The sequence below is a fragment of the Gordionus sp. m RMFG-2023 genome, chromosome 3, assembly GCF_954871325.1.
Source record: "Gordionus sp. m RMFG-2023 chromosome 3, tfGorSpeb1-WG-v2, whole genome shotgun sequence".
Lineage (NCBI taxonomy): Eukaryota > Metazoa > Nematomorpha > Gordioida > Chordodea > Parachordodidae > Gordionus > Gordionus sp. m RMFG-2023.
The window spans coordinates 22,840,292-22,862,218 of record NC_088777.1 but is presented as its reverse complement, the minus strand read 5'-3'; the positions used below and the strand labels follow the sequence as shown (position 1 = coordinate 22,862,218).

The 21,927-nt window shown below is 27.1% G+C and overlaps 1 protein-coding gene across 1 annotated transcript; it reads left to right on the top strand.

Annotated features, from left to right (window-relative positions):
• Window positions 1-5,451: 5,451 nt before the first annotated feature.
• On the top strand, window positions 5,452-21,546 carry LOC135926813 (GATA zinc finger domain-containing protein 14-like). The gene is made up of 3 exons (XM_065462744.1): window positions 5,452-7,022; window positions 9,972-10,270; window positions 20,992-21,546. The coding sequence occupies exons 1-3, from the start codon at window positions 5,452-5,454 to the stop codon at window positions 21,471-21,473; spliced, it is 2,352 nt and encodes a 783-aa protein (XP_065318816.1). The 3' UTR covers window positions 21,474-21,546.
• Window positions 21,547-21,927: the final 381 nt, after the last annotated feature.

Genomic DNA, 21,927 nt, shown 5'->3' with positions numbered 1-21,927 from the left:
AAAACAATTTAGACTTATGTAATCTAAGTTTTAAGTCCATCCAAAAAAAAGTATAAGGCTAAGAAGAAGCAAGTGAATTAGTTAATATATGAGACTAAACAATATTGTAACAAATTCAAAAATTGAACATTAAAGATTAAGTCAGGTTTAAAATCCATAAATTCTCAAAAATAGATAGAAAAATGAAAAATAGATTAAAAAATTAATATTTAATAACTAATAAAAAATTTAAAAGATAAACAAAAACAGGAAAAAGTAAGATTTAGGAAAATATATTAAATTACTCCAAAATAAGAGACGAAAATACTAAAAATTAAAAAAAATATAAAGTTTTAGAAAACTATCGAATAATCAAATATGAGTTGAAAAAATAAAAAATATGCGAGAATGGAATAAAATCAGATATATTTTAAATAATAATGTACTCAAAAAATGTGGAAAATATGCAAAAGTATACTAAAAGAGAGAAGAATTTCTAGAATACTTTAAAACCGAGAATTTATTAAAATACAGAAATTAGGCAGCAAGTTAGTAGGTTTAAGTAGTTTTTATATATTAGGTAGCCAGTTTGTATGGTAGAGGAGACCTGGGATAGTGTTATACCCTGACAGGTAATTTCTTCTCAAATAATTATAAAATGAATAAACATTGATATTTGAATTTTAAACTAAAAATATATTTAAATAAGGTTCTTCAATGGTTTAAAAAATGTTTAGCACATGAAAATTTTTAAATACAAATTATTTTAATTTTATAATTTTTTACATATTTAATAAATTATTCTATAAAAGTTACTCAAACTAAATATCAATTCTAAATGATAAAGTAGTCTCAAATTTATTGAATAAAAATATTGACAATATATTTTGGTAATTTAATATCTTGAAATTGATTTTTATTAAATGTGAAGACCTGGGACAAATTTTGGCGGGGTGCGTATTAACCATTTTTAAAAAGGGATTAATATTAAATTAAAAATAATAGAATTCACGATTCTGTCTAGGGTTAAGAATAACGATAAAGATGGCTGAATTTTTGTAATTTATATGACAGTTTTAACTAACAATAAGCTCTTCCGGGTGATATATATATGTAATAGGAATGAACTTGATATATTTCACATATTTGGCAATGTATCTTCATTTATTTACTTTCAACTATCATTTTTATAAAAAAATTTTTAGAAATAAAGTATATCTTTGATAAGCACTGTTAAAGGATGAAAGGTACTATCCCGGGTTTTTCCATAAATAATAGAAATATTAATTTCTAGGTAGACGTATATTTAAATAATAAAACTAAGTATAGATATTTTGGAAAATCTTCTTCATCTATTTTTTATGGACAAAATAACTCCGGTCTCATCACCCATATTTTACAGATCTATGAATATATGATTTTATGGTGAGAAAAAACATTTTGTTTTAAATAACTATAATCTTAATATATATACAGGGTTTCCCATTCAAAAAAGGAAAAATCCCAATCAAAAAAGGAAAAGTTTCAATCATAAAAGGAAAAGGTCCGATAAAAAAGGAAAAGGGTAAATCATAAAAGGAAAAGTGTCAATCAAAAAAGGAAAATTCCCAAAAAGAAAGGAAAAAGTCAGATCAAAAAAGGAAAAAGTCCGATCAAAAAAGGAAAAGTGTCACACAAAAAAGGAAGGTTCAATCAAAATAGGAAAAGTGTCAAACAAAAAGGGAAAAGTGTCAATCGAAAAAGGAAAATTCACAAAAGGAAAGGAAAAGTGTCAATCAAAAAAGGAAAATTCCCATTCAAAAAAGGAAAATCGTAATTTTTTAAAATTTTTTTAAAAAAAATTATCAATTTTTCTTAAATTTTTATTTATTTTTGTCATTTCTTCTTATTTTATTTCTAACTTTTTGCGATTTCTTTACTTTATTTGTATCTCTTTTCTCAATTTATTTTTCTTACTATATATTTTCTCAATTTTTTTCTTCTCATTTTTAATAATTCTTTTGTATTTTTAAAAATAATTTATAAATTTAGGTCCATTTTTTTAACAATTCTTGACTTTTTTTTTCATCATACATATGTAGTAATTTTTAAAGGGATCATAAATATCCGGGATCTTCACGGGATTTAAAGGGATCCCTTTAAAATTTCAATTTTTTAAAGGATAAAGAACTACACGGCATTATCACGTTTGAATCATGATATAGAAGAATCTTATTTTAAAAAGCGTTTTCGCGCTTTTCGTTTCATTTTTTAATTTTATTTTTATTCATCAATTTTCAATGTTGTTTTTTTTTGGCCTTATGAAATAAGATATGTCTAATATAGGGTATCAATCGATAGCTAATCAAAAGATGTATTCAACTGGTCAATCTCTCCCCCATATGGAGCAGGTCTAGGTCTTGCGGGGTCAGAAATATTTTCATTAACACAAAATATCCATATGGGTTTGAAATAAAAGCTAATTTTAATATTGTTTGACTTAAAGTCTTCATTCTTGGTCTGGATGGGCATGACTTGGTCTGGGGGGGGTGGTTAATGGAGGGGGGTGGGAGTAAAAAATATATTTATTTGATAAGGGTATCAAATAAAAGCTAATTTTAAAATCGTTTGACTGAAAATCTTTATTCTTGGTCTTGAGGTGTATGACTTGGTTTGGGGTGTAGGGGTAAGGGGGGGGGGGGGGTGGTGTAAAAAATAAATTTTTTGATATGGGTATCAAATAAAAGCTAATTTTAATATGGTTTGACTGAAAGTCTTCATTCTTGGTCTGGATGGGCATGACTTGGTCTGGGGAGTGGGGTTGGAGGGAGGGTGGTGTAAAAATAATTTTTTTAATATTTATATCAAATAAACGCTAATTTTAATATGGTTTGACTGAAAGTCTTCATTCTTGGTCTGGATGGGTATGACTTGGTTTGGGGAGTGGGGTTGGAGGCAGGTTGGTGTAAATAATTCTTTTTGATATGGGTATCAAATAAAAGCTAATTTTAATATGGTTTGACTGAAATTATTCATTTTTTGTTTTGATGGGTATGACTGTCAGGCTTTCTATATATTAACAAAATGTCTAGTTGGATAGAATTTGCAGAAATAAAAGAGAAGAAGATAAAACAATTTTTTAATTCTTTTTTTGGTTCCAATCCTGAACTTGAAATATATAATTTGCAGTGTTCTATATTTAGCGCGTTATTCCATAGCTATTTTTTTTAATATCGATAGCTTTAGCGTGCTACATTTTTTTAAAAAGAGCTCGTTACTAAATAAATAGCAAATATTATTATAATAATTTTATAATTAATTCTAAAATCATAATCTTTTTATTTTATTTATTTAAATTTACATTTAAAAATATGCATTGTAAATATATTTTTCAAAAAAATAATAACTTTTAAATGTCGACAGTAGACATTGATAATAAAAATAATTTTGGTACAGATAAAATAAAAAGATTATGATTTTAGAATTAATTATAAAACTATTATAATAATTTTTGCTATTTATTTAGTAACAAGCTCTTTTTAAAAAAATGTAGCACGCTAAAGCTATCGATACTAAAAAGCTATGGAATAACGCGCTAAATATAGAACACTGCAAATTATATATTTCAAGTTCAAGATTGGAACCGAAAAAAGATTAAAAATTTTTTTTTATCTTCTTCTCTTTTATTTCTGCAAATTCTATCCAACTAAACATTTTGTTAATATGTTGAGGGCCTGACAGTCATACCTATCAAGACAAATAATGAATAATTTCAGTCAAACCATATTAAAATTAGCTTTTATTTGATACGCATATAAAAAAATTATTTTAAACCCCCCCCCCCCATCTTCACCCCTACTCCTCAGACCAAGTCATATCCCTCAAGACCAAGAATAAAGATTTTCAGTCAAACGATTTTAAAATCAGCTTTTATTTGATACCCATATCAAAAAAAATTATTTTTACACCAACCTCCCTCCAACCCCACTCCCCAGACCAAGTCATACCCATCCAGACCAAGAATGAAGAATTTCAGTCAAACCATATTAAAATTAGCGTTTATTTGATATAAATATCAAAAAAAATTATTTTTACACCACCCTCCCTCCAACCCTACCCCCCCCCCCCCCTCAGACCAAGTCATGCCCATCCAGACCAAGAATGAAGACTTTCAGTCAAACAATATTAAAATTAGCTTTTATTTGAAAACCATATCGATATTTTATGTTGATAAAAATATTTCTGACCCCCCAAGACGTAGACCAGCTCCATATGGGAAAGAGATTGACCAGTTGAATACATCTTTTGATTGGCTATCGATTGATACCCTATATTAGACATATCTTATTTCATAAGGCCAAAAAAAACAACATTGAAAATTAATGAATAACAATAAAATTATAAAATGAAACAAACGAAACGCGCGGAAAACGCTTTTTAAAATAAGATTCTTCTATATCATGGTTCAAACGTGATAATGCCGTGTAGTTCTTTATCCTTTAAAAAATTGAAATTTTAAAGGGATCCCTTTAAATCCCGTGAAGATCCCGGATAGTTATGATCCCTTTAAAAATTAGTATGATGAGAAAAAAAACGTCAAGAATTGTTAAAAAAATAGACCTAAATTTATAAATTATTTTTAAAAATACAAAAGAATTATCAAAATGAGAAGAAAAAAAATTGAGAAAAAATATAGTAAGAAAAATAAATTGAGGAAAGAGATACAAATAAAGTAAAGAAATCGCAAAAAGTTAGAAATAAAATAAGAAGGAATGACAAAAATAAATAAAAATTTAAGAAAAATTGAAAAATTTTTCCTTTTTTGAATGGAAATTTTCCTTTTTTGATTGACACTTTTCCTTTCCTTTTGGGAATTTTCCTTTTTCGATTGATACTTTTCCTTTTTTGATTGGACCTTTTCCTTTTTTGTTTGACACTTTACCTTTTTTGATTGAACCTATTCCTTTTTTGATCGGACCTTTTCCTTTTATGATTGAATCTTTTCCTTTTATGATTGAATCTTTTCCTTTTTTGATTGAACATTTTCCTTTTTTGATCGGACCTTTTCCTTTTATGATTGAATCTTTTCCTTTTTTGATTGGGACTTTTCCTTTTTTTGAATGGGAAACCCTGTAAGTCCAAATTAAGAAACCAATATGAGCAATTAAAAATGACTAAAAAATAAGTGATTATGGACTTTCTAAACATGACATTATTTTTTTCAAAACTAAAAACAAGCACAATTTATATTCTTTGAAACTTAAACCACTAAGCTATGTTTATTTTTTACCGTTTTGAAAAAAAAGCGTTGTGTCTGAAAGATCCCTTAGGTGACAGAGTAAAAAAATCTGTCTCTTAAATATCACATATTTACTTTATAGAATAGATTAGATATCAATAAATCCATCTCATCAAAATTTGCAATATGAAGAAATCGTTAAAATATTTATCAAATATGATAGATGATTCGCAAAATCAAATATACATTCATAAATGAGTGTGGCTATCAAAAACGAAGCAACTAATTGCAACACATCTAATAATCTATTTTCTAAAAAGTCTGTAGAACCTACTTTATCTATTTCTTATAAATTAAAGGACAGGATACCTTTTCAAAATTTTTCGTACACACCTTTCACCTTAGAATACGATAATAATATCAACATTAATTTTACCAATTTTAACCAATTTTGCACTGAAAATAATTCTGATTTAACTCCTCAAAATTTTATCACTTCAAACACCAATATGATAGGCAATCAATCGTTAACTCGTCAATTTTACAATTCCTATCATCATTATTACTATCCGCAAGTAATTAACGAAAATTTGTTCTTGAATACGGCAAACGGTACGAATGATACAGGCCCAAAAAATGTTTTTCCTATTTTAGATAATATTCACCTAGAAAATATTAACAATGGAAGTGATCAACAATTTATAAGAGGCCATCATTCAGGAACTACGAGTTCTAATAATCTCGCTCTTAATAATAATGATGAAACCGATCATCAGGATAGTCTCTTTAGAGGCGCTTTAGAACGAAAAGACGGGAAACGCATTGGTAACATTAGTAATCAGAACAAATTAGATCTTATTGATTACAGTAGTTATTACAATGTTCCAACCAGGAAAGATGGAGATGATTATACTCCATATTATTACAATTATAATTACAAAAATTATACCAATTATTACCATTCTCATCAAATACCCCCTAATTCTTCAATGAGCGAATGTAACAGTGTAGCTAACTGGGGTTCAAGAAATGAAGTGGGAGCCGAGAATAACGGCATAGATCAACTGACAGATACATCGATTGTGGGCTCTCATGTAATGGGTGGAGCTTGTAATCTTATACCTGGATTGCATCAACCATTTCTACCCTTTAATAGCACATCATTTTATAACAATAATAATCACTCAATCACGTATGATTTTGGCCACCATCCACTAAAAATATTTCCCAAATTAAATGCAAAGGATGAAACAACAATCCCTACCACATCTGGGGAGCACGAAAATCTCAAGGTTCAAAATAGCGAAAATTGTTTTAGTAATAACTATGGGGAAATTTACGAGAATAGTTCAGCTTTTGATAAAACTTCAAAAACCTCAGATAACAATCCTCAGCAAGATAGTTATTACAATGAAACTAGTTTTTTTCACGTTCCACCAGTCAATATTTTTATGCCTAATAAGAATCATTACAACTTTTCCAAGAAACAGAAAGCATTAGATCGTAAATCTTACAACGAAAATAAATTAAAATCTTCTCTCGACTTTAACTCTACCGTTAAGATGATAAATATAAGCAAAAATTTAGGAAGCAACAACGAAACTATTACAAAAAATGAAGGGCTCAATAGAGACAATATAATAGCTAATGATGAAAATTGCTCAATAAATAACGATAGCAATGACCCAAAAGATCTGGAAGCTTTTGCAGAAAAATTCAAGCAAAGAAGGATCAAATTAGGAGTAACTCAAGCCGATGTGGGAAATGCCTTGGCGAAACTTAGAATACCCGGTGTTGGAGCTTTATCTCAGAGCACAATATGTCGGTAAATCATTTTTACGTTTAATATGCATTTTTTAATTTTATACAGCACTCTATTTTTAAGATTGGTTCTTTTTTATATAATTATTTTTAGAAATGCTAATTTATACAATAACCCAGACTGGTAGATAGAATCTTTGTTTTTATTGGCTTAACGGTGATGGAAGGGGTCTTTCCCCTTAGCAAAGCCAGTTTACGTAAATATCATTTTAAGCTAACATAAAAATATCTCCCTACACTAACCCCATCTCTAAATAAACAATTGCAATATGTCATTATTAAGCAATACTTTCAAATCCATTAAAATTTATGGCAGAAAACCACTTCGAATGCCCCCCCCCCTCTCACTTACTAAAATCCTGAATATTCCACTTTTTATATTATAGTCAATGATAATACTACCCAGACTGTCGATTTATTCATTAAATGTTATAAATACAAATCAGCTGGTTACTCCAGTTTGATTTACAATATAAAAACTTTACAATAAAATTTTATGAAAACTTTTTTTAAAAAATATTTCTAGTAGAGATCTGAATCGGGTACGGGCTGGGCTTAATATTTTTTAAAGAAATTCGGGCCTGGTCGAGTCAAGCTTTGGAATTTTTTTTAAATATATCTAAATTTATCATTTAATGTTGAATTTTTATGTAAAATTAAAATATTAGATTTTATTAATAGAAACTAGACGCCATATAACATATATGACTTATTTTGAGTAATTATAAAGATTAAATTTTATATTTAAATAAATTCGGGCCAGGCCGGGCCGGTTAGTTTTTTTAAAAAAAAATCGGGTTCTGGCCGGGCCGGCCGTTAAAACTTTTTAAAATTTATTTCGGGTTCGGGTCTGCCGGCAAAATTTTTTAAAAAAATTTCGGGCCGCCCGATGCAGATCACTAATTTCGAGTTATATTTACTTATAATATTGTTATATAAGAAACCAAAATAAGGTGTCGCCAGCTGATTTATTCAGCTATGCCTGAATGAGCTTTAAAGAATAAATCATCCATCTAGGTATAAGTATAATATGTCATTGATTATAAATAATGCAATCCTAATTTTATTGTATTTTTAAAAAATTTTTAAAATAACTTCTAAGTTAAAAATTTGGAAATGCATTTTTCGCAAAAAAAGGTTATTTTACTTCTATACTTGAGGATTTAAATTATAACAGGCATAAGATAAGAAATAGTACTCCCCTCCCCATCTGGGAGATTAAAGCTAATAAAAAATATTCTACTACACCCCCTTCCCACCCCCTCCAGTCATTTTTCCTAAATAATAAATGCAATAAGTCATTACAAACTAGAATTTAAAATAAACAAGTATTAATAATTTTTTATAAATAATAACTATAATTGGTATTTTTAGAAATTTAAAATTTGTAGAAAAAGTGTAAAACCATTTTTTTTACAAAAGGTACCTGGCCAAAGGTCTAAAAAGGACTTTATAGTCCTTCAACAAAATTTATGCAACAAATATTTTGACGTAAAGAAGTGCTTCAAACACACAAAATTTTTTGGCCAGGTTCGGGTTCAAAACTAGATCAAAACATGACATAGTTTCAACGTCAATCAAATTTTTAAATGACAATCAAAATTTCTAAAATGTCAGCCTAAATTTTTAAAATGGAAATCAAAAATCTTAAAATGTCATTTAATTTTTTTAAAAATCTATATTAAATCATTTTTTAAAGTTGTATAATATTTCATTCAAACTTTATAAATATTGATTATCTTCATAATAATCTAAATCTACATAATTAATAATATCTTTGATATTTTATTTAGCAATATTAAAAATTTTATTCAATCGCACAATTAGAACATCTTCCAATATTTTTCCATTAAATTTTGAAAAAGTATGAAACCGTCGGATCAGCTTCTTAAGAAATTTGAAAACGGATTCGGGTTTAGATTCAGATTCTCATAAAATACCCACAGATTCACAACTCTGGATTCGGGTCTAGTTCATAGCCATGATTGTAAACCCTTAAAAATTACTTTAATTTTCAAAAATAAAAAATATTATTATAATGTAGGTTTTTATATCCTAATTACTATATAAGAAAAACACCTATTCTAAATAAAATATTAATTTATTTGAACAAAAAATATTTGAGTTTAAATTGGGAATAAAATAATTCTAAGTTTTGGAAACATAGGAAGTTAAATTAAATAAAAGTTTCTATTAGAAATTTGGTAAGTTGATTGAATGAATAGAAAATAATAAAGAATTTGATGTGTAGTTAGATAGAATTTACGAAAGCATTCAAGATATATAAACGAATTCCATAACGCCCAACTTGACTAAATCACTTAATATTTTACTTTTGAACTTATATAGATTAGAGCCCTACAAAATAAATTTTCTCGGCTCTCACTAGACCCGATTTATATAAAAATTTTAAGATCTGAGTCTCTTCCGACCCCGAATTTCTAACCCTCTCGGTTAAAATTTTTTAATTAAATACATTTTAAAAAGATAAATTATTAAAAATCGGTGATTGCTTTAAACGAATTCCATAACGCACAGCTTGACTAAATCACTTAATAATTTACTTTTGAACTTATATAGATTTAGAGCCCTGCAAATTAAATTTTCTCGGCTCTCCCCAGACCCGATTTATATTAAAGTTTTTAGATCTGAGTCTCTTCCGAGCCCGAATTTCTAACCCTTTCGGTTAAAATTTTTTAATTAAATACATTTTAAATAGATAAATTATTAAAAATCGGTGATTGCCTTGTCCTTATCACAGTCACTGATAAATCCCTATATTTAAACAAGAGAAAACATTATTTTTGTAGATTTTTATAAATTTTTCAGGCCCAAGCCCCGATGTATTTTTAAATTTTGGCTAGCCCGGCCTAGAGCAGGGTTTAGATTCGGGCCGAATTTGGGCTCTAACATAGTTATGATATCTAAAAATTTTATTTGATTTAAAATAAAGTTTTGAATCACTGACACTAAGTCATAATAACATGGTAGCGTTGAAACCTATCCTTCAGGCTTGGTTGAGCGAAGCGGAGGCTGAAGTAGCCATGGTTAATCACAATAATAAATATCTCAATGGGAGTAACAAAACTATGAATAATAACGTGGTTAGATCAAAAAGTGACCATTCTTCTTCATCGTGTTCACCTGTCCCCATTCCTAGTCTCCACACTTATCCCGGTAAATATTTGGTCAATTACAACAACAATAATAACCCTTCCGTTAACAATTCACAGATCATCAATCAAAATTTCGGTAATTAAAATTATAATTATTTTTTAACTTTTTCAGAGGTTCAAAGACAATTCATGGTAAAATAATATATCAGTATCTATCATATAAATAATGTAGATAAAAACATATAATTTTGTTTTGTGTACTTTAAATCAAAAGAGAGACTAAATCGACGATCCTTTTTTAAATTTGAAACAGGAGCGCACTCATTTCAAAAACTCATCAGAAGCGGAAGCTAGGAGTTGCTCCTTCTAAAAGGAGCATTAACAACTCTAATGAAAATAAAAGACCATTTATTATTTTGAAAAAGTGTAATTATAAACAAGATCAAAACCATAATATCCGAAATTTTTATTTCGAGCCCAAGGTTTAAAAATTACAATCAATAAAAATAAGACAACCATTTATTTGCATAATAGCGATGAAAAAACCCCATATAAATATTTAGAACTCAACCGTTAAAAATTTATACTAGGTTCAAAATTTGTTTAAAGATTCAAAAAGTTTCAAATCTTTTAGAAATTTTAATAAAATTGTATGTTAAATTTTTAAAATTTTCTAGAAATATATTTTAGACATTATTTATATTTATATTAGAGACATGCAGAGGTACCAATACATGCCCCAGGCCGAATTTCCAAAAAAATTCGTCACGTACCGGCTCTGATTTTTTTCAAAAAATTCCCCCCCCCCCACATATTTTTTTTTAAAAAATATCGGTTAGGGTGTAAAAAAATTTTCTATTTGGTTTTAAAAAAAATTGAAATATAGGGGAGACCGGGGATGGTTGGGACACTTTTCGTTCAAACCTTAATAATTTTAATATTAATAGACTAATCTGAATAATTAAAGCATCTTCTGAATCCCAGAAGTATAGGCTATTTGAAATAATTAATATATATTTTATGAAGATTATATTTTTTTAGAAAATTGAATTTAAAAAAAAATTTTTTGTCCCAACTATGACAGACTCTGTGTTCGTTGGGACACACATATGTTGGGACACTCGTGAAATAGAGGTCTAAATAAATTTAAAAATTTAAAATCAGTAATCCAGTAAGACTAGAGACTATGACACATATGATTTTATTGATAATATTGTAATTCATAATCAATAACTATATAAAAAAAATTTTAGCAAAATTTAGGAAATTTATTTTAATGGAAAAAAAAAATTGTAAAGAAAAAAATGTAAAAAATTTTTTTTTAATCATAAACATAGCGAAAGATAAGTATTTAATTATTCATTATTCACAATACTAAATTAATAATAAAATAATAAAATTGTTTATAAAATGAGCTAAAATGGCGTGTCCCAACTATACTATGACCAACTATGACCGAGCCCACTAACTTTATAAATATCATCCAAAATCATATTAATTCATGTTTATTGATTCTGTAAGTTTGCCAGATTGGAAAATTGGGTTTAGGCTTTCCTAAAATCTATTTATTATGATTTTTGAAGCTTTATTTATAAATATAAACGATAAAGTTTGCAAATATTTATTATTACTTTTGGTATGCCAAAACACATTTTCTTCTGTAAAAATTAAAATACTAAATATTTTTCAAATCTTTTTTAGCCAATCATGTATGACTAAATTATCTATGTTAGGCTCAAATTTCCAGTCTTATAAAATAATAGCTCAAATTATAATTAGAATGTCCTAACGTTCCCCTGTACTCAATGTACCCCGGTCTCCCCTACCTTAAGCATTTTAGCGTTTTTCAGCGAATATTAAAAAATTTATCTCCCCATTTGTTATAAAAGGAGTTAGTTTGAATTACCACATCGATGGTAATTCCCTTATTTCCTGTTCTTCTTGTAATTTAATATAGTCTTTTATATAGGTATAGTCTTTGCGCTCTCTCCCTGGAAACATATTTATTTGCCTGAATTTGGGATAAAAAAGGGGGATATAATGATACTTATCTAAAATACAATTTTCCCTTTAATTGTATTCTATTTTAAATATTGAGTGTATTTTTGTTGCTTTTAATATCATCTAAAGTAATGATTAGTTGAATATTTAATTTAAATAATATTTTCTAAGGATCGAAAAAATAGAAATAGGAAATATAAGTTAATGAATGTGTGTTATATTGCTTTTAAATATGTTTTAATTATTTGTAATTTTTGTAGATATGACGATTAAAAAAAATTAGGCCCGGTAAGGGTATATTTTTAAAAAATACAGGGCTAGGCATGCAGGTCTCTGGTTTATATTTTAAAAAACGTATTTAATTTTCGAAATTTGTAAATTAAAAAAATCATGTTTTAGAAAAAATAAAATTTAATAAATATCCCAAAAACTGTTTGAGATCACAAATTAATTTTATGCTTGCCTTAATAATAAGGCTTAATTTTGCTTTTTTAAAAAACTTCAAGGTCATTTTTGAGATGGATTGATTTCCGTCATTCAATTGCCGGTAAAACGCTATTTTTTTAAAAAAATTATAAATAATAAAAAATAATTTGAAAGCTATATGAGATATCAAATCTGTTTGTAGTTTTTTATGATCTTTGCTTATATGTGAGATAATGATGATCAAAAATATCAACTTTTCCATTTACAAATTTAATGAGTCAAATCTCGGCATGCCGGCAAAATTGAACTTTAAAATTTGGACAATTTTACTCATTATAGTAAACTGCATATACCGATTTATCAAAGAAATTCCCACGAAAACTACCAAATATTTGTTGATTTGACTTGGAATTAACGTTGTCTTGAGATACAGAATCCATGCGAAATATCTCAATTTTAAATAATTTGAGGGTGATTTTAAATTTGGTGACCGAAAAAATATTCCAGCATGTATAGAGTACCTATTCTATAAATTTCAAACATTTTTTACTTCAACTTTTGTGTATTTTTTAAAATTTATAAATCAAAAGTATTTCATATGTTTATTTAAAATTGAGAGATTCCGAATCCCCTCGGATTCTATATCCCAATACGACATATATATTGGCTGTTGATTATAAAATTTCCAAAACAAATAACTAATTTTTAATGTATCGGTATTGTATACATTTGAAAAAATGACGAATCATCTGGTAAAACGCATTTTATGGGTTACATGTCAATACCGCGAAAATTTTAGCGCGAAATATATTATCGCGAATGCATTATCGCGAATGTCGATTACCGCGAAAAGATATTATAGCGAATGCATTACAGCGAATGCATTATCGCGAATATAATATAGCGAATGCATTACCGCGAATGCATTATAGCGAATATAATACAGCGAAAATATTATAGCGAATGTATTAGCGAAAATGTAATACTGCGAAAATGTTATCGCGAATGTATTATAGCGAATACATTACAGCGAATGAATTATCGCGAATGCATTTTCGCGAATATATTACCGCGAATGCATTATAGCGAATGTATTATAGCGAATGAATTATCGCGAATACATTATAACGAATGCATTATAGCGAATGCATTATAGCGAATGCATTATAGCGAATGCATTATAGCGAATGCATTATAGCGAATGCATTATAGCGAATCCATTATAGCGAATGCATTATAACGAATGCATTATAGCGAATGAATTATCGCGAATGCATTATAGCGAATGCATTATAGCGAATGCATTATAGCTAATGCATTATAGCGAATGCATTATCATATCGCGAATGGAGTTTCATGAAAGTTACAATTTTATATTTATCGACTTTTCGACTAACTTAGTTGAGTCTGAAAATTAAGTTAAAATGGGGATTGGCTCTAAAAACATTTTTTTATTGAAATTAAGGATAAGGCTTTTCTTTTTTTTGACTCAAAATATATAAAAAAGATTCTAAGTAATAAAATAGATTTCTCTTTTTCATCTAATCATTTTAAATATTAAACATCAAGTTTTTTCTTTTTAATTTATTGAAAACTTGTAGGGGAGAACGGGGTTATGGCGAACCCTAAAGGCAAACCTTAAGAAAATTATAAGTACTTTATCATTTTTAATAAAAAATATCTCATTTTGTTCAGCTCTATTAGTTTTATGATATGTTTAAATTTCAAAAATACATCTCTAATAATTTTTTCAAAATATCATTTTTTCAAAATATCATTTTTCCTGGAATTTTTTTTGGTAACCGAGTGAACCCTACTCGGGGACGAACAAGCCCTTGGTCGAGGCTATTATAAACTCTGCTTAATTTTCCATATATAAAAGTTATATATTTTTTTATTAGGATATATTTAATGATTTAAAACATAAAAGTGTTATATAAAATCATTTAAAACATTCACAATCTTTGCAAATAAAAAAACAATAAAATTGCAAAGCCATGTAACTAATAACTGACATTGAAAGCAGTCTTGATTGTTATGCTTGATATAATTTATTTGTATACCAAACAATTATTTATCATATAATAACATTTTTCGATTTTTTTTCTTTTAGTTGGTCTCTCCTTGGCTTTTTTTGCATGTCAAATTTTTAAAAAATAGCAAAAAAATAAGGTTCGACCTAACCCCATAAAAATAGCCCCAGTAGCACCACTTTGATTAAGATCATATTTTGAAGTATTTATATTATCAATTTTGTTCGGGTAATTTGTTATTCTATAAAATAGGATTTTTTCTTTTATATAAGATGATTATTGTGTGGTAAAATTATATATTAATCTTTATTTTTGAAAAATAGTAAAAGTGTAAAAAGTTACGTTTGAAGGTACGAATATTATAAAGCATATTAAAAATTCTTCAAGCGGTCCGTTAGAAATAAAAATTATAGCCGCATATGCAATATATAAGTATATAGTTTTGGTAAAAAATTATCTCTTAGAGTTTAATACTCTAGAAAATAAAGCCACTCTCACTATAACCCTGGGTTCATTATAAGACCGGTCTCCCATAATTATGGGCATTATAAATTTTTTAGCTTTAGCTGATAACATAAAATAATATCACAAAGTTCTTTCCAAAATGTCTTACTTTGTGGAATAAACAAAAAATGTCTACCAATATGGCAGGTAACATCAAGAAATTGGGTAGGTATCTGATAAATTCTAGTGGAATTCGTATTACGAATCTATGGTTTTGCTTGATAAAATCTTAGTTGAAAAACAAAAGGAGATTGATGAGTTATATGATAACCATGGGGTTAGCTTGGTGAACTGGATTAATATTCCACTTTTTCCTAGAGAATTCAGGAATTAAATTTGATTCCAATTTTTATTCTCATGTCAAAATTTTATCATTATCAGATCTTTGATAAAATACATAATTTAGAAAATTATCGTATGTTTATATTGTTAGTGGTATTTAATAATGAGATTTGTTTAATAATGCCAAAATATTTTATGTTATAGTTTATGAATTTGAAGAAATCTTTAAAAATATATATGTCCGACTACATTTTTTTATCTTAATTTTCTAAAAGCCACTTTATAAAATTTAAAATATTTTGTTTTTATGTTATAGTTTATGAATTAAAGGAAATCTTTAAAAATATATATGTACGACTACATTTTTTTTATCTTAATTTTCTAAAAACCACTTTAAATTATATATTTTGAGAATATTAAGACAGGAGATTTCATAAAAAACGAATGACACGTTTCGGAGTTAATAAGATTTCAAACGCGACGTTCTTTAGCCGCCCAGTAAATAATCAAAATTTTTGATCTCATTATCAACTTTTTTCCAATAGTAGGAATAGGGCTAGTAGTCGTTTTTGTCAATATCATCATAAGCTTGACAATTTATAATTGAATTTATTAAATACCATGAGATAGCCCAACAAACACTTAACTTAAGTTATACGTTAATAAATATTTTTAATATTTTATATTTTAAGATTGATTCTAGTAAAAGTTAATTTTTGCCCCAACAAACCCCAAACCCCAGGCTTGTAGATTACATTGGTTTATTAAGTCTCCTATAGGATAATTGTTATTATCAAAATACACCATTATATAATTAAATATATTTTTTATCATTTTAAGATTTATATTTGAAACAGGAGTTGGCATTTATTATTTTTAAATTTAACAATGTTTAAATTTAAAAAAGATAAGATTTTATGTTTTAAAGCTATAAAATTAATAATTTTGACGATTACAAAAGATTTAATAAGATAGAGGTCTCAATTCCCCTTCATCTAATCTTATTTAAAAAAATTTAAAATTATCAACATATTTTTTTAGCGCTGGAAAGGGTTAATCATATCAGTAACAAGGGGCTAGTAGAATTAGGTCGAATTAATTATATTATGGTTAAAAATATGATATAATAAGTATTCATTGGCTATTATAGCTTTAAATTCTATTTTTTTCCCTTTAACTTTCACCTTTTCTGGTGGTTGATAATCAAAAGAATTAGAAAAAAAATTAAAAAATTCATTAAAACTTTATCACATTTTGAAATTTTTTGTGAATTATTTATATACAAATGGTGTATTATTGATAATAACAATTATCCTATAGGAGACTTAATAAACCAATATAATCTACAAACCTGGGGTTTGGGGCTTGTTGGGGCAAAAATTAACTTTTACTAGAATCAATCTTAAAATATAAAATATTTATTAATAGGGTCTTTTGTAAAAAACGACTTAATCTAATCGTTAAAAAAATTGAGTATACCAAATTCCACATATTTTTTAATAAAATACGAATTTCATAAATAACAAGTGACGTGTTTTAGAGGTAAATAATTTTAAAACGCTACTTTAAATCAATATGGACAATTAAGCTAGTTCTCTGGTTTTTTGGAACTTAATAAATGGGTTAAATATAATTTTGTCAAATATAAATCACTATTGCATTGTGATAATGTTAGTTGTAATGCATTCGCGATATTGCATTCGCTATGATACATTCGCGATAATACATTCGCTGTAATGCATTCGCTATAATGTTTTCGCGGTAATGCATTCGCTATAATGCATTCGCTATAATACATTCGCTATAAAACATTCGCTATGATGCATTCGCGATAATGCATTCACGGTATTACATTCGCTGTAATACATTCGCTATAATGTTTTCGCGGTAATGCATTCGCTATAATGCATTCGCGCTAATATATTCGCTATAATACATTCGCTATGATGCATTCGCGATAATGCATTCGCGGTATTACATTCGCTGTAATGCATTCGCTATAATATTTTCGCGGTAATGCATTCGCGCTAATATATTCGCTATGATACATTCGCTATAATGCATTCGCGGTAATGCATTCGCTATAATATCTTTTCGCGGTAATCGACATTCGCGATAATACATTCGCGATAATACATTTCGCGGTAAAAGTTTCGCGGTATTGACGTGATACGCATTTTATGTTGGTAAATTCATGTACCTACTTTTGTATATACACTTATTTATTACTACTATATTATTATAGCGCAAGCAAATAATGTAATTGGTAATCCTCTAATATATTTACTTTACCCTACCCTCCTCCTCAACTTATTGTTAAGATACAAACTTGGCTTGCTTAACTTAACCCCATCAAAATATTGAATAAGTTCCAGTTTATCTATTAACTATGTTCATATTAGATGATAAAATTGATTAGCATTTACATGATATGTATTAGATGATTAAATAGAGTATCCTTATGAATAGTTTGGCGAACAAACACAGCGCTCTCAGATTAGGAGGTGGTTAAAGAGGAAAAGGTCAAAAATAATACCCTATTGAACAATATTTCATTAGCTAGGCCTCATACATAGGCTATATAATTATAATTATATTTCTGATTAATTATAATTTTCAATTTTTACGGGCTCATTTCCCAGTTCCTATTTGGAGTTGAAGACTAAAATTTTATTTTTTCTTATTTATGATATATGCAAAATATTTATTATAGGGGAGACCGGGGTTATATTGTCCATAAAAAATTGAGAGGCTGTGAAAAGGAGGAGAAATAATTTATCAAAATAATTTTGATGTTATTTTATTCTTTATATAATTATCTACGGTAGAAATTAATATCTAATAAAAAAATATTATATATTTTTTTAAATTTAAATTTAAAAAAAATGAAAATTTTTGAGTCATGAAAAAGAGACGGGGGATGTATTGTCCTTTTGTGGGGCATGTTTTATACTATCATTTTCTAAGCATTTTATTCATTTTTTTCATATAAAAATCATAACAAACATATAATATTAACATACAACACATTTATTACATATAAAAAATGGATTAAAATCACAACATGATCCATGTGCCCATAAATGACAATCCAATCTTCATTATGGTGGTGAGTTTGATAGTTTTTGTGGCACACTAAACAAAATTCTTTTTTGCCAGCATTCATATTTAAACTTTTTTTATTATTGGTTTGATTTTTTTTTCAGATTAGCCCTAGATCTGGCTATTTTTTTGTAAGGTGAAGAGGGGAGGGAGAGTCAATAGAACTATACCACTGTCAGAGCACAGCTCAATGACTTCAATAGATTGGTGAGATTTATGATTATCTAATATAAGCAAAACTTTTTTATCTTGACTGGGCTTAGTGTATTTTATAAAATGATTTTAAAAATATATTAAATCTTCAGCCAGCATCCACCCAGAACCATTATACACGCCAATGCATCCTACAGGGCCATCTCTTAAATAATGATCATAAAATTTTTTCCTGGGATATATAAACATAGGTGGAATAGAATTTCCTAGAGCATTGACAGCAATTGCCAAGGTCATAAGTGTACCACATTCTGATGTAGTAATTGCCACAACCTGTTTTTCGCCTTTCCTTGCAATAACTTTATTAGGCCGTTGAACTGTTGTTAATCCTATGAAAATATTAAAGATTTGCTATCATTTATATTTTAATTAACCAGTTTCATCCATATTATATATATCACATGGTAGAAAGTTATTTTCCCTTGTGACAGTCAAATAATTAAAAAATAAATCAACCATTTTCATATTAAAATTGGTAGCCCTGGCTATACTTGTTGTAGCCTCTGGTGTTCTCAAAGAAATGGTTGGATTTCTTTTAATAAATGCTCCAACCCAGTCTTCACCAGCTGATTGAGTTATTTCACAAGATTTTGGTACTTGTAAACTATACCTCTTGGCCATTTGATAAGCTAAAACTCTAACCTAAATTTAAACATAAGACATTAAATTATTTATATATTAAGGCAATCTAATTAAAATCCTAATTCTTAAATTTTATTCTGAATTTATTTAATAATTAATATAATAAAATATATCATACATAATTAAACCTCTAATGTATAGGTAAGAACCAAAATATGTTTTAATGCATGATATAATTTAATGCTAAATCAATGAATAAATCATTTTAAAATTAATATACATGGCAGCTTCATTTTATTTTAAATATATATCATACACACATAATTAAATCTTTAATATATAGGTAAGATATGATTTAATGCATGATATAATATATATAATGCTACATAAATCATTTTAAAATTAATATTAATACATGGCAGCATCATTTTAAAATTAATATATATACATGGCAGCATCATTTTATTTACATATATATCATACACACTTAAATAAATATCATTCTAATGTATAAGTTAAATTCTTACTTTAAAGTATTTTAAAATTAATAAAGATGTTTCATTAACATATAATGTAAATAATTTAAAAAAATTTTCTCAAGTTTATTATTATTTAACTAAAGAAATACCATGGCATAAATTTAAAGATTATAAAAAAAATCATTTTACAGAGATATATGATATAACAAAGGATTAAAATACTTGATTAGGGCATAATCCTGAAAATAATCTTGATCCTTTAATTAAATAATCTGTTAATTTAGCTTCTTGAATAGGAGAAAATACTGATCTGTAAAGATATCGCTCTTGAAAATCTTCATTTCTTTTGAACAATTTATTATACTTCTTAATGCTTAGTTTCTTAAATATATACTAATTTAAATATATAAATATACCTCCCATAACTTAAATTCGTATTCATGGTTATAACTGTCAAAGGTATCTTATATTTCAGCATTTGAAGAATACTTGCCTTTTGATTATCATTATTTTCTTTGTTAGTTTTTCTAATATATGTTCGAACCATTTTACAAAATCAGAACCAATATTTTAATGAATGTATGTAAAAGGAAAAGACGCACCCCGCTAATACCTTCCCCAGGTCCACAGGATCATTTAAAAATTAAATTTAGAATATTAAAATAACATAATGATTGTCAATATTTTTATATATGATAAAATGGAGATTTTTTTATCATTTAGAATTTATATTAAGTCTGAACAACTTTTATAAAAAAAGTTATTCGTGAAAATGTAAAATTTAAAAAAGTTACTTTGGGTATGTTGAAACTTAAATTTGCATTTAAAATTTTTCATGAGCAATTTTGTCCGAAACAATTTTGGACCTACTTAAGCACCTTATTATAATACATATTGGGCTTAAATTACAAATCTTAAACTTTATTAATTTTTAAATTATTTGAGAAGGAAATACCTACCCCGGGAACACACTATCCCCGGTCTCCCCTAGTAAATTTTTATTAAAGATAATACTTAAGTAAATTTATATTTTTCCTTTCTAACGATTTATTACAAACCGGTCGGACAACTTAGTTTGTATGTGTAGATAATTTTTCAAATAATTATAAGTTTTTATTAGAATTGAATATTTATATAGTTTAAACTCATTGATACAGAAATATTTGTTTCTTTCTTCACTCCATTTTTTCTGCATTTATATATATTTTTAAATCTTAAAAAATTTTTTTTTGAAGAATCTTATTATGAAAACACCGGATCTCAGCTTAACTTTCAGAATCCCTGTTCAAATATAAACAACTTGGACCTTAACCAAGCTTCCATTCATAGTAGCTCGTCTAACCGCAATAATCACAAGCAAATTGTTTACAACAAAAAGGAAAATAATTCACTCTCTAATAACTCGTCAAAGTCTCATAATTTCCATTCAATAAATAATCAAAATAATAGTAATAATCATGGCAGTAATTTCAATCATAACAATAATAATAATGGTAGTAATAATAAAAGGAAAAGAACGTCTATTGCAGCCCCCGAAAAAAGATCTCTAGAAGCATATTTCTCGGTTCAACCCAGGCCCTCGGGAGATAAAATAAGCGCAATCGCTGATAAATTAGAGTTAAAGAAGAATGTAGTCAGGGTTTGGTTTTGTAATCAGAGGCAAAAACAAAAGAGAATGAAATTTTCAGCTGCCAATAAAGCCAACGACCTTATGTAAAATGAATAATTTTTGAGAAAGTAAAAAAGAAAACATTAATTTTATCTCATAAGTATGATATTGGTTGAAAAATTAAAAGAGGGATTTTAAAGGATAATTTCATAATTTTTCGTAATGTAAAAAATTGTGTATTTCCTCCATAATAACTTTTAATGTGTAAAAATTGTGTTTTCCCTTATTAGGTTGTTAAATGTGAATAATGTTTATTCGAAAAAAAGTAAACTCGTTCACACTATAAAAAAAAAAATACATTTTTTAAAGATATATACAAAGATCAAATTGTTATGAATTATTTATATATTAGAGACTAACATTTTAGCATATAAATTGTGCAATAAAATTATAAAATCGAAAGTATATATTATTTGAATTCTTTATAATATGAATTTTGGAAACGATTAATTGTATACCATCTTTTTTTTCTCAATAATTTTTTTTAAGCCCTTGGCACCTA

Excerpts from the sequence above, each read along its gene's own strand:
- LOC135926813 (XM_065462744.1), top strand. The coding sequence starts at position 5,452 with ATGAGTGTGGCTATCAAAAACGAAGCAACTAATTGCAACACATCTAAT. Across the intron at positions 7,023-9,971 it reads TCTCAGAGCACAATATGTCG|TTTTGAATCACTGACACTAA; the intron begins GTAAATCATTTT and ends TTTAAAATAAAG. Across the intron at positions 10,271-20,991 it reads GATCATCAATCAAAATTTCG|AATCTTATTATGAAAACACC; the intron begins GTAATTAAAATT and ends TTTTTTTTGAAG.